Below are 12,496 nucleotides of genomic sequence, written 5' to 3'. Positions count from 1 at the left end.
GCATGGTAACAGCTAGTTCAGTGTACTAAAAAAACGTACCGCTTCTAGCAGAGTGCATGGTTCGAACAGTTGTATTTTGCTATATTATTAGTCTCATTCATTTCACTTTTCTTACACTGAAAATTATGCTTTAACTAAAAGGGTTGTCCAGTCTTTTTTTAATCAAGTATTTAAAGGGTGTAATAGCTGCTTTAAGAGTACTTCAACAAATAAATTCAGTTTTACAGCAGAGGATGCGCAAGGCCCTGCCAATAGGCACGCTGCAATTGTTCATGCAAGCAAATACTCAAATTAAACACCCAGAATCCTGACTGTCCGTTCATTGTTGACAAGGATGCAGAATCAGCAGATTTTAATACTAGTAGCCCTTAATTTGCATAATATTTTACACTGCTCAAATTATGGCATCAAGAAAATTGTAACTGTTGCTGAAGACAACATGCTGATTCTGCCCTGGAATTTTTGCCAGTGACTTCACTGGAAGCAGGATCAAGGTTTAAGTGAGAGGAGCCAGTAAAGACAAATGGAACATGCGTTGTATGAGAATACTTTTTCAGGTAGTCCTTATTTGTAAGTGTAGGATTTCTTTTCCTAGCCTCTGGACTAAATTCCTGATCATAGCTTCAGGGCCAGTGGTGATCCAGTCCTGCTTTCAGTACAGCATAAGCCTATAGTATGTTCCTGTTCCAAGCATGTGTGAGTTACCTTCTCATCACTCTGTTTCTTTGCTGATTTGGTTGGATGATGCATACCATACATTTCTTCACTTCATGTCCCAATGTCAAATCACACTGGTTTTAATGACATACTTTAAAAGACAAATAGAGAATAAATAAAAAGAGGTTTAGGTCCCCGCTTGCAATTCACAAGATAAGATTTTGTTCAGACAGATTCAGTCTGTTGAAATGTTTACACTGAGAAGCAAGCAATTCAGTTCTGTTGCTTCAACATAATTTGACTCCTGAAGCTAACATATCTGCTTACAATCACCTTTGATTTCTGTCATTTTGTTTTCCTTCAGTGCATTCACAGAAATAGACGTGTGGTCTGTCATTTCTGTGAATGGAGGTTGTACTGAAATATCCTTTACTGCCCTCAAGTGGTCTTAGAGCCATATGCTTTTCTTGGGAACGCATGGGGCTCCATTTTGCTCTCTTTTTTAATAATGTGGTATAATTGATTGATGAATTCTGAAAAGAAGGCAAAACACTCTTCAGTTGGCAAACAAAACAAATTATAGCTGAACAAAGATAATGATACAGAATGGAAAAGATGAGTAAGAGAAATAAAGACCTGTAAATACATAGATTTTGTAGGGTGAAAGTGTAGACAGCTCACATGTGGAGTCTAATTAGAAAGCTTGCTTTATTCAGCACTTTGAATCTATGATTTAATAGTTGTTTAGCAGCACAGAACAAAAACTGCAACAAATCCAAAACAACTCCACACCAATGCTGTAGATTGAAAAATCCAGCTGGCATGGGAAGTATTTTTACTTCAGGAGAACATATGCTACCTTGGAAAAGCTAGTAGAAATCCATGGAGGTGGTCTGTATGGTACTGTAGGTACAGATACTCAATTTAGAGCCACTTATAGATAAATGACATTCTGCAACCTCCCAAAGCATTTTAACACAATCTATTAGAATTGATAGTTTCTGTAAATATGTTGGCTAATAACTGTCATTTTTTTCTGCAGGCAACTTTGCAACTTTTAAATAAGGCATTAAAATCTGAAAGTGATGATGAAAGATATGTAAGCTAGAAAAACTCAAGATAATTAGCATATAGTGTGACATAAAAGAAAGAGGGAACTCTCTTGATTTGTTCTAATTGTGTCCAAAGTTCCTTTGTCTAAAATGAGCCATCACTTCTCTGGTGGCAAAAATATGATGCTCGGTGGAGTCTTATACTTGCAGAAGGTGATGCTTACATTGGTAGAGCCAGGAAGACTTGCAATTTATCCCAGGCATCTCAGTGAGGTGGTGCTGGAGACCTGATGAAGGTGAAAAGAAATTATCACCTTGGGCAAGTTGTTAAATCTGAAGGTTGTGTTCCTATAGCATCTAATGCATGAAACAGATCTGCAGGCTGTACAGCAAGCTGTTTTGAATCATGAGTATGTATACATTGTAAGCCTTGTTTTATCCATAGTCATCTCCGAAATGCTGCCTGCTGCGAGGTTTACAGCAGTAGTCATTCACTTCTTTGGACTCTTTTCAGGGTCAGCCTGGTGAGCTGGGAGCTCAAGGTCCGATTGGGTCCTTGGGATCTACAGGACCAGCTGGTCTGCCGGGGGAAAAAGGACAGAGAGGTGAGAATGGGCAGCCTGGGCCAGCTGGAGAAAAAGGTGATAAGGTAGGAAACACCATAGACAGCTCTTTTAGGTGTATACAGTATGTAATGTTAAATATTGGCAAGTGACACAGAACCTGAATGATGAAAAAGCGTTTGCCAAACTATACTCTTGCTCACACAAAATTCTGACTGAAATTAATTACAGCTTTCTTGAAAAAATGTTTCAGGGGATTTTTGCTGTGGATTGCAAAATTAGAATTGTCAGAAGACATAAAATAAAATTAAACAGACCCGGTCTCTGAATGTTATATACCATGTCATCCTCCTTAACCTCAAAGAGGGCTGTGGGAGGAACGTGGAGCTGGAGGGAGGAGTATGGTGCTTTTAAAAGTGCTGTACAGTAAACAGAGTTTTATTACCACTTACGGAGTGTAATTGCAGTTCAGGTCCGTATCTTTCATAGCTGTACAATCCTTGTGCTTGGCTCTTGGTACTTCATATCAGTTTTAATGGTCTAATTCCACTGATCTCAGTGGATGATTGAAATCACTAATGTCTGTATCTAGCACACCTGAAATGTAAGGGCTGCAAATAGAAATTGTGCTGCTAGTATTATCAAAACGGGAGCAGGGTTGTGAAATCATGTACAGAATTATTTTATAAGTTATAGGCAACTTCCCCTTCTCTGTCATTTTATAATCTTTGGAGAATGAATGAGTATGAGAGTTAGACATTTGTCCTGTACCGTACCATCTGTTACATGGGTAGCTATTGGCACTAGTCTCCTGCTAAGCCCGTATAACTTTTTTCAGATATTCATTTCTGACAACAGCTTTTGATTCATATTTCAAACAAGACTGTTTCATGTTTCTTGCTATATAGTATCACATATTCTTGTTTTTCATTCTTTTTAAGAGTTAAAGACCTCAGCAACTTTGTTTTTTCATGTCACCTGTTTTTAGGGCCCAACTGGAGTCTCAGGATTTCCTGGTTTAGATGGTGTTCCTGTACGTATTGAATGAATATTGCTTTATAAAAATTACAGTTTCTATAAAGTCGTAGCAAGTCCTCTAACAGAACAATACACTCAATAAGTTGTTTGGCTTTATACCTATTGATATCATGTCACCTACAGAAGACGTTTTGCAAAAATGTAAAATAGCCAGGTTAACTTCAACTGTGTTTACTATTGATAACAAACTCCACAAAATCCCAGTGAGGTAAGTACATAATTTTCATGCAGGAGTGGGGCAGTGAAGGTAAAGACTAGCCCATGTCCATGCAGCACGTGTCGGTGCTAGGATTAAAAACAATGAGTGTATTTTCTCAGGCTCTGTAGGAGGCTGTAGTCTGCTTGCTCCATTCTCAACATCTCTGAAAGTATCTCAAATGATGTACTGTTTTCTGTTCAAACGTTCTGATTTTTGCTTGTAGTCCTTTTGCAGGAAAAAAAAGCAACCACTGAGTCCAGTAATTTTAACCTGAATAAGGAAAGTGGATCCTAAATATATCTTTATAAGCATGTGATTATGTATTGTTATGAATGTCTTCTTCAGTGTGGAAATGGGTGTGGTAAAAGAAAGATAATATCTCTTAGCTACAGTATTCTGAAAAACGCTGTTTATTAGAACTGAATTCCTATGCTGTTACTAGTTTCATATGGATCAAACAAAGTTAAAATGTTGAATTTTGAAAGTGAAAACAGAACCAGAAACTGAGTGGGTGTCTTAGCATCTGCTTGTCAGCTGTCCACACTTGACAATGGGATTGTTGCCAGAATGTCTGTATAATGTAGAGGACACGAGGCCGAAATTTAGCACAAAAAAGAAGTGCTCCCAAGAAACGTATATTCTTTTTATAAAAAATGTTAATTAAAAAAGTGTCCACAAATTAGGATGAAGAACCTTAAAGATAGGAAGAAGGTAAAATTGACAAAAACATTTCAGGCAAATGGCCAGGATACTTTCCTGATGATTTTTCAGACACCCTCCCCCCAAAAAATTTGGGTCAAAATTACTATTTGTTCCTTACAAAAATGTTTAATTCTGTGAAAATAATTTTTCCTCCAATGGAAAGATCATTCCAAGGCAAATCTCACTGTTCCTATTGCCTAATGTCTAATTTGCAGTAGAACTAACCCATATCTGGACATTGGTTAGTTCTTGGTAGGTTAGAAAATCGCTTCCTCAATTCTTGAATGTATAGTCATAATCTCTGTGATTACTGTGTGCTTGAGTCAAGCTGTGTCCTGTTTTTCCTTGTTTTATCCTATCAGTTAAAAAATATGAGGCTGCTCGAGATGACTTTTGTGTATTTCTTCAGCTTTTCTTTACAGCCACAAGAAAGATTATAGTTAGAGGGTTAGAGTCTGCTTTCTGTGAGAAGACAGCACGTTACTTTTTGACTCAAGTGAGAGCTCCGTCTGGCCCTCTTAACCAGTGCTGTCCCTGGTACATTTGCTATGCATCAAAGAAAAAGATATAAAATACTTATATCATTTGTTATACACGAAAAAAATTCTATTGATCACAATAGAAAACATTTCTAATACAGAGTGTGAAGCTGGGACCACTGTGAGATGTCCTCTGTTTCAGATCTGAGATATTTGTTTCTGAACTGTTCTGTTAATTTAAAAAGTAATTCCCTATTTATCATGCTGTATCTCTAATAAATATTAAACTGTCTTTCAGGGATTACCAGGAAGTGAAGGACCCAGGGGCAAGCGTGGTTTAGATGGCTGCAACGGCTCAAGAGGAGATCCAGGATTTCCAGGCGAAAATGGTTATATTGGACCGAGAGGTCCTTATGTACGTGAAAGGCATTCCTACTGTCTATGAATACTGTACATGTACATTTCCCCTCCAAGCTAACAGCTCTTAAAATGAAAGGAGTTTTAGACCATGGCACTAGCTTTACACTGCACAATGAATTTCCAGGCATTCTTACTAAGGTTAATGGGAGTGAAGGACACTTGGTGCCTTAATACATTAAGTTTAAGCTTGAATGTGAAATAAGTTCCTATATCCTTAAAGTATATATGTCTACCTTGAGAGTTAAATTCTGCTTTGTCCCCTTTTCCAGTAGGGACATACCTGAGCTGAATTAGCAATAAGTGGAAGCTTCAACAAATCTAAAAGTCCTGTAACACTTGAAGATTTTTAGTGGTTGATCACACAAGTGTATTAGTAGATCTCTTCCAAAATCATGCTTTTAGAGTTTCATGTGCCACTTTTTACACATACCTATTCATGACTGCTCTGTGCACACCTAATCTTGCCTGGGTGTTTATCTGTATACGTGGAGATCATTTCAGTTAAAATGTTTAAAATTAGCACTTTAATATTGTTTACTTTTGCTATTGAAATGGAAAGCATTTTAAAATTGTTTAAATAGTTGTGTTAGCAGTGCTCTTCTAATGAAGATAAAAGACAGATTCATGTCAGTAAGGGATATAAATTACTGTAGCTCTGAAGACATTTTGCTGAACAGATCCAGTCCCCAGTCTTTGACTTTTCATGGAAACAAGTTTTAGTTCTGAATGATTAATAGCTGATTAGTTGGTCTAAGATCTTCCCTGAAATTTTCTAAATAAAACAACAAAAAACCCTGCAGTTTAAATGAAAAGTCAAATGTGTTTAGTAGGAGCTAAATAAGACGCTGATTCAGCCATAAGCAATCAAAAAATGTGCAGTGGGTGCTAGAGTGAAAAGATGTTATCAAAAATATAGCAACTAGAAAAAACATACAGTTTCAGTCTTGGATCTCTAATAAATGCTATGAAATACACAGCCTGATAAAAAAACTTGATAATAACCTCATTTGTTATACCTCTCAAAGTAACCCATTAACCCACCAAACAGTAAAATGACTTCTGCTCAAACTCTAATTTTACCTGTATTTTCTTACTTATTATGGCTTTCAAAATAGAGTTTTATAATTAGCCAAATGGCATAAAGGGAAAATGAGACCTGGGACAAATTACAGCATAAATCCTCCCAATTCCAGGAGCGTGCCCTTTGGCAGGCCTAGAAAACTATTTGCAACCTACAAAGAATGGGAGACACAATAGGCATGTAGCCTTGGATATGCACACTAAAATTCCAGTGCAAATTAATTTAGCTACCCAGAAAAACAAGACATAGTAACCATATTTGCTTGTGTACAAGAATGCTATTCCAACCTCTCTATGCAGATTGCCTGTTTTTAAATCCATTTGTTGCACCAGGTACCAGCTTGACTCTATATTACAGCTAACATTTTTATGTTATTCTTATATACAATGCTGTCCCGTTTAATTTTATTTAGCACTATGTGCATATTCATCAGCTTTACTTCTGTTACCTTGTAGAATCTGTACATTTACCTCACCAATAAATTGGAAAAGGAAGTAGTTTGTATTTGTAAGCCCTTACCTAAGTCATGTAGAAGGTAACTAACTGAATCTAATAAAGATGTTTTATTACACAAAAGACCACATGTAAAATAACCAAAGACAAATATAACTTTTGATGTGTCTAATGTGTTCCCTAGCAGCTGTTGTTTGACCTGTAATCTGCATCCAGTCTACTGTAGCTATATCCAGCTGCAGACAGCTGTAACTCTTCTTTTTATTGTACCATTCCAGGGATAAGTACTTTCCCTGTTTCATTCTGACTTCAGGATTTGAGCAGCCAGTGTGTAATATCAGGAAACCAGTACAGTTTTAAAGTAGTTAAATTCTATGAAAAACAGTATCACATTTTATTGAAATCAATAGTTAGGTGGTTAACTTAGTTAAATTATATCCAGTATGTTTGGATTTCAAATGAGAAAACTTCAGAAATAATGTCTTAATATATCTGTTCTTCAGATATGTACATATCATGCTCTTAACAGTCAATTGAGCATTACAATTAAATTTTGCAAAAGCAATCATCTATTCCTGCTAAGTCAGACTGAGGTTTTGAGGGTGATAAGATTGGCAATGTTTTATAAAGGACTCCACAGCAAGTACCATGGGAACTTAGTTTTTAAAAAAAACAGGGCCTTTAGGCATCAGATTTTTTTTCTTTATAGACTGTGAAACATATTTCCTAATAGATGGAAATGTTGAAGATTATGCATGTAACACAGTCCATACTTTGAGCTTTTTAACTGTATGCAGAATCACACTAGATTCTTCTAAATCACAGCATGAACTTTCGGAGAAGGCAGAGTGCTAATACTTAAAGCCGCTGACTCACTCAAAGGAAAGGTAGGCATATTAATATACTTGATACTAAAGGCAAGATTTGTGAAGACTGTAGAATATCGAAGTACCCAAGAGCTAAGGAGCATCTAACAGAGCAGGAGTCCAGAAGCTGTGAGGAGCTGTTTTGCTCAACTGTACAGAAGGCAATTTTACTTTTAAGGGTCCCATTAGATAAAAGAACGGCAAAATGCCCATGCAGTGATGGTGGTTCTAGTGGATTACCTAGTGATGTACAGGCACCAGAAAAGTACAGCCTGAGAAATTATCATTCAGTCTCCATAGAAATGTAGGATATCAGTAAGTGGATCATGTTTTAAAAGACTTTTTTTCTTTAAAGGGAAATCCGGGGCAAAAAGGAGAAAAAGGAAATGCAGTGTATATTTCACATTTTGGAAAAGGACCTCCAGTAAGTATCTGATTGTGAAAAAAATCATATCTTGTAGGAAAATATGTATGGCAAATGTAATTGTTCTCATAACTCCTCACTGTTTAGTAAAGCTTGGTGCAAAAAAAGATTAAAAGCAAATATACAACTGGAACAGATAGCTTGTGACTTTATAGCTATAAAGTTAGAAAATACCCACAACAAAGCTTGTAATGATTCATCTGTGAAATGATTGTCATTACAGGGAGACAGAGGTGATCCTGGACCCCCCGGCATGCCCGTAAGTACAGTCAGTGGGTTCTATACATGCTTTTTGTCTTGAAGATCATTCAGATTTTCCTTCTTGGTACAGTAAAGAAATATTGGTGTTTCTTCTGCCTGCCTTAAATAGCAAACTTCCAGAATAAAGTCTAACAAACTTGGAGTCCCTGTCATCTGCCCCCATGAGCAGTTCACGCTGGTTGAAAAGGAGCCAGAACAGACCATACTCACCTGCATTAGCTGTGCGTTGAGCAGTTATCGCCCTGGTACTCACAGTTTGCAGAATATTTTCTCCGTGAAATTCAAGATGCGTAGAGATGTGACATCTTCTTCAACAGTATCTGATGGATCTCCCAAGAAGAACATGTAGCATACTACCGTATTTTGGCCATAAAAACATGCGAGAAGAAGGGAGAGTTTAATTTTGTTGTTGACTCACATTTTTAATGGCTTTGGTTTACTCTTCTTATGCCCTTCAAAAAAGTACTCACTGATGAACTGTATCGAATCCCCACACTGTGGCACAATTACTGACGAAGTATTTCAATCCATTAATAACATAAAACTCTGCATTGTCCAGTATCTGTACAGTATTATCCAGAAACTGGTGCTGAGCTGCTCTAGTGACAGTGAGGTTTCAGGCATGGTGTAAGCTTCAGGCCATGGGTGGAATGCAGTGGCCAGTAGACTGAGTCCAAGTGATGCAGGCATTTTGGAGGGACTAGTTTTGAGGAGAAAAGGGTAAGCTCTTGGTATTTTCACAAACAGACCTTTTGCTGTCTTTTCCAGGGACCTAGAGGGTCAAGAGGTACAACAGGCCCATCTGGATACCCAGGCCAACCAGGCATGCCTGTAAGATCACCACAGTTACACAGCCTTGCATTTTCAGGATATGCATGAATTCTGGTCTACCAATTTTAGAACTTGCCTTAATCAAAGCCTAGAAATAATCTTTGAGGCAGAGGATAAAAAGAGAGATTTTTGCCTTACCTTGTGAGTTTGGAAGTTCAGGAATTGGAGCGTATGTTGTTCCTTCCCATGCCTGCGTGAACACATTTCATCCCGGCAGTCTGTGGTCATGGAGGAATGCTGCTAGTGCTCTCTCCTTATTCCCTTTCCCCAAGGCCACCTTGTGGGAAACCGGAAAGTGGGAAGCCCTCCTGAAAGCAGTGACCAGGTGAAGTAAATTGCTTTTTGGGATAGGTACATCCCAAGAGGAGATTCTGCCTCTAGGTGCTGCTGGCAAGAGGAGGTAATTTTCAAAGCAAAGCTGCCTCTAAATCAGACATATTAACTTGTCTTCATTTTCTTTTAAAGGGTATTCCAGGTTACCCTGGTTTGCCAGGTGAACAGGTAGGCAATGACTTTTCCTGAAGTTGTTTGTGAAATAATAGATTAATTTATACAAATATTTGAGATGTCCCTTATGGTTATTTGTTAACAAGTTTTTCAAAGGAATTACTTGATTAAACTCTAATGCCAGCATTTTCTGATTATCTTCAAACTGTGTTCATTTTTTATCAATTAGGGAAATCCAGGTATTGGAGTGGATGGACAAAAGGGGGAGCCGGTAAGAAATCAAATATTATTAAAGAAATCAAATATTATTAAATATATTATTGCTGTAGAATTAGAAGTATAATAGAGTCTTGTTGGGTTCCCTGGAACCCATTCATTTGTGGCTGTGTGCTCCGACTAATCACGTTAGAATGGAAGGAGAAGTAATAAAAGTTATTGAATCAATTAATTCTGTGCAGAAGTGATTACTTCAGTGAGCTGCATACAGGAATCAAGCATGTTCTGGAGGTTTTGAAAAGCAACAAACAATATAATAGTTAGCATTTACATAGCAATTGCCTTCTGTACAGACACTGCCTAAATAACCACAACAGTACCCTCCAGTAACAGTGGCTGTACCAGATCAGTCACTGAATCTCATCTCTTGCTACGTCCAGCAATAGATGCCAAGGAAAGGGTGTAAGAAAAGGACAAGCACATCATAATAGCTCCTCTCCCAGTCTCCACCTGTTAGCGTACTCAGGACTTACAGAACCAATGTGGAATATTTGATTTTTCTTCTATGAATTTGTCCAGTCAATTCTTAGAATTTGTGCAAGTTTCTAACATGCACAACTTTCCATAGCAAATCAATAATTTTATCTGTACATTCACAAAACCTTGTGCTCAAAGGCTTTGGTCTGGAACACGAGAGACTGTATGTACACAAAAGACATTTGACAATCCTGTAACCATCTCCACAGCAGACTCGGAGCAGGAGCCATGAGTACAGCGTTCTCATTTATTTCCTTAGCCATAACATTATTTTTAATGACTGGGGAGAATAGGAGGGGATTAAGATTGTCAACCGTGCTCATCTGGGGAGACGGTAGAGAGGCTTCCAGATCTCAGTATAAACCTTTATTTATCTATGGGTATTAGTATTAGTACAAGTACATGTTCAGTGAGTACAGAAATATGTAGTGCTGTAATACAACAGGAAAACATGCTGAGTCTCACTGAAATGTTGCATGGAACAGAATGTCTCTCTGCTGTTCCTTTGGCTTCCACAGGGCAACGTTGGACTTCCTGGGCCACCTGGGTCACCACTGTTAGTTGGGCCTCCTGGAGCTCAGCTGTTCAAAGGAGAAAAGGTGTTAATTTGTCTTCATATTTAACTGTGCTCAACTTGGCAAGTACAATCCTGTGATGTAATTTTTGCAAGGATGGCATAGGACAAATCTTTCTTTCTGTAATAAACCATCAGCTTCAGCAGAAATCCTGTTGTTCAACACCCTTCCTACAGGCTTTCAGGAGAGGAGAGCCCATGTGTACTTTAGCTCATGTCCTTGAGGGAAGACTCCCGATGCAGAAAGGAGATGCTGCCCTTGCTTTAGTTTTCTTCAATTTTTGTCATTAGCAAATTATATTTCAGGCAGCTTAGGTAAAGTTGGTTACTCTGGTATTGAATCTCCTTTGTGGCTCTTCACTAACACTTTATTTTTCAGATCTTTGGCAATTATTCTCTTTGAGATCTCTCCAGTGTAATGTTTTGAACTATGAAAATTAAGTGTGATTTTTGTTGTCTGTTTTTAATGCAAGTTCCTGTTGTTTACTGTACTTCTTCAATATCACACCTACTGTAGCCACAGTTGTGTACCTTAAAACATTAGAATGTTTGTTTAGAAAGAACAGGAGTTACAAAAATTGCATTACGGAGCCCTATATTGGAGTCCCTATGTCCTCAAGTCTGATTTGCTCGAATACACAAATGCAAAGGTGAATTTGGCGTTGCCAGACTCTGCAGCCTCAATTCAGGGAACCGATAGATTTCACATACCGGATCTTAGGCTTTGATTATGCAAATGGTGGCTACGTGCAGGTGTACGAGGAGGAGGGAAAGGACCAAAACAACTTCTATAAAGTCCCCATGTTACTGCAAAGTGTGACATACGCTGCTGTGCAACACACAACATGATCATGACCATGTAGCCAGCCACGCATCCCATTCAGATTGGGGCTATGCACAAAAGTGTGGATTTATGCATGTGAATACTTGCATCAGACTAAATAGAGCAGCAAACAAAAAGGAAGTACTGTCATGCATGTTTGCAGGAACAAAGCCCCAGTTAGCAGGTCCCTGCAAGTGAAAAGATAAATCTGTCTTACTCCACAGTCACGATGCTGGTTTGACAGTGTTAACAGAAATAAAAATCAGTACATAATTGTTTTTCTTGTTTTCTTCTGCCTAGTACACCTAGAGGAACAGGCTCAGTGCTTAAGAAAATACTATTTAGCAGTTGTAATTCAGAACAGGACTTAAAAAAAGTTAAACGGCACATAGGCATGTCCTGCATATTAATATACACAAAAACTTTCTTTGTGTACGTAGGGCCAAAAAGGACTACCTGGGGTAACAGGATACAGAGGGCCACGTGGACCCAAAGTAAGTAATGTGATGATTTTTCTTCTTTCATGGTGCTGGCAAAGTCCTTCTGTGGTTATCAAGTTAATCTTTTAAAGCACAAGGTGATGCAAGAAATAACAACATTTGTGCTGTGAAATTTAATCACCACCCAAACCAGTGTGAAAGCAAAAATATTCCAAAACCTTTTGGAAAACCTTTCCGAGTCTGTTTTATACGTACCTATTGAATGGTGTCTGGTAGCGAAAGGTCGGTGGTGTTTCCAGTTGGGCTATTGATACATAACGGACTGGGACTGAAGAAAACAGAAGCACAGATTACTTTTTCTCAAGAAGAGAAATAGAGAAGATCTGTGTGTGTTCTTAATGGGGCATGATGTATGTTTCCCTGCGTATGTTAG

General features: G+C 38.0%; 1 protein-coding gene across 1 annotated transcript in view; it reads left to right on the top strand.

Annotated features, from left to right (window-relative positions):
* COL4A4 (collagen, type IV, alpha 4) overlaps positions 1-12,496 on the top strand; it is a 73,323-nt gene that overhangs the window by 13,422 nt on the left and 47,405 nt on the right. The window contains exons 4-13 of the mRNA XM_009325115.1: positions 2,224-2,358; positions 3,261-3,305; positions 4,989-5,105; positions 7,866-7,934; positions 8,158-8,193; positions 8,964-9,026; positions 9,492-9,527; positions 9,703-9,744; positions 10,745-10,825; positions 12,064-12,117. Coding sequence (XP_009323390.1) covers positions 2,224-2,358; positions 3,261-3,305; positions 4,989-5,105; positions 7,866-7,934; positions 8,158-8,193; positions 8,964-9,026; positions 9,492-9,527; positions 9,703-9,744; positions 10,745-10,825; positions 12,064-12,117 — 678 coding nt within the window. The remainder of the gene's footprint in view (positions 1-2,223; positions 2,359-3,260; positions 3,306-4,988; positions 5,106-7,865; positions 7,935-8,157; positions 8,194-8,963; positions 9,027-9,491; positions 9,528-9,702; positions 9,745-10,744; positions 10,826-12,063; positions 12,118-12,496) is intronic.

This window comes from Pygoscelis adeliae, unplaced genomic scaffold, assembly GCF_000699105.1.
Source record: "Pygoscelis adeliae isolate BGI_AS28 unplaced genomic scaffold, ASM69910v1 Scaffold155, whole genome shotgun sequence".
NCBI lineage: Eukaryota > Metazoa > Chordata > Aves > Sphenisciformes > Spheniscidae > Pygoscelis > Pygoscelis adeliae.
This window is presented reverse-complemented; position numbering and strand designations above follow the sequence as displayed.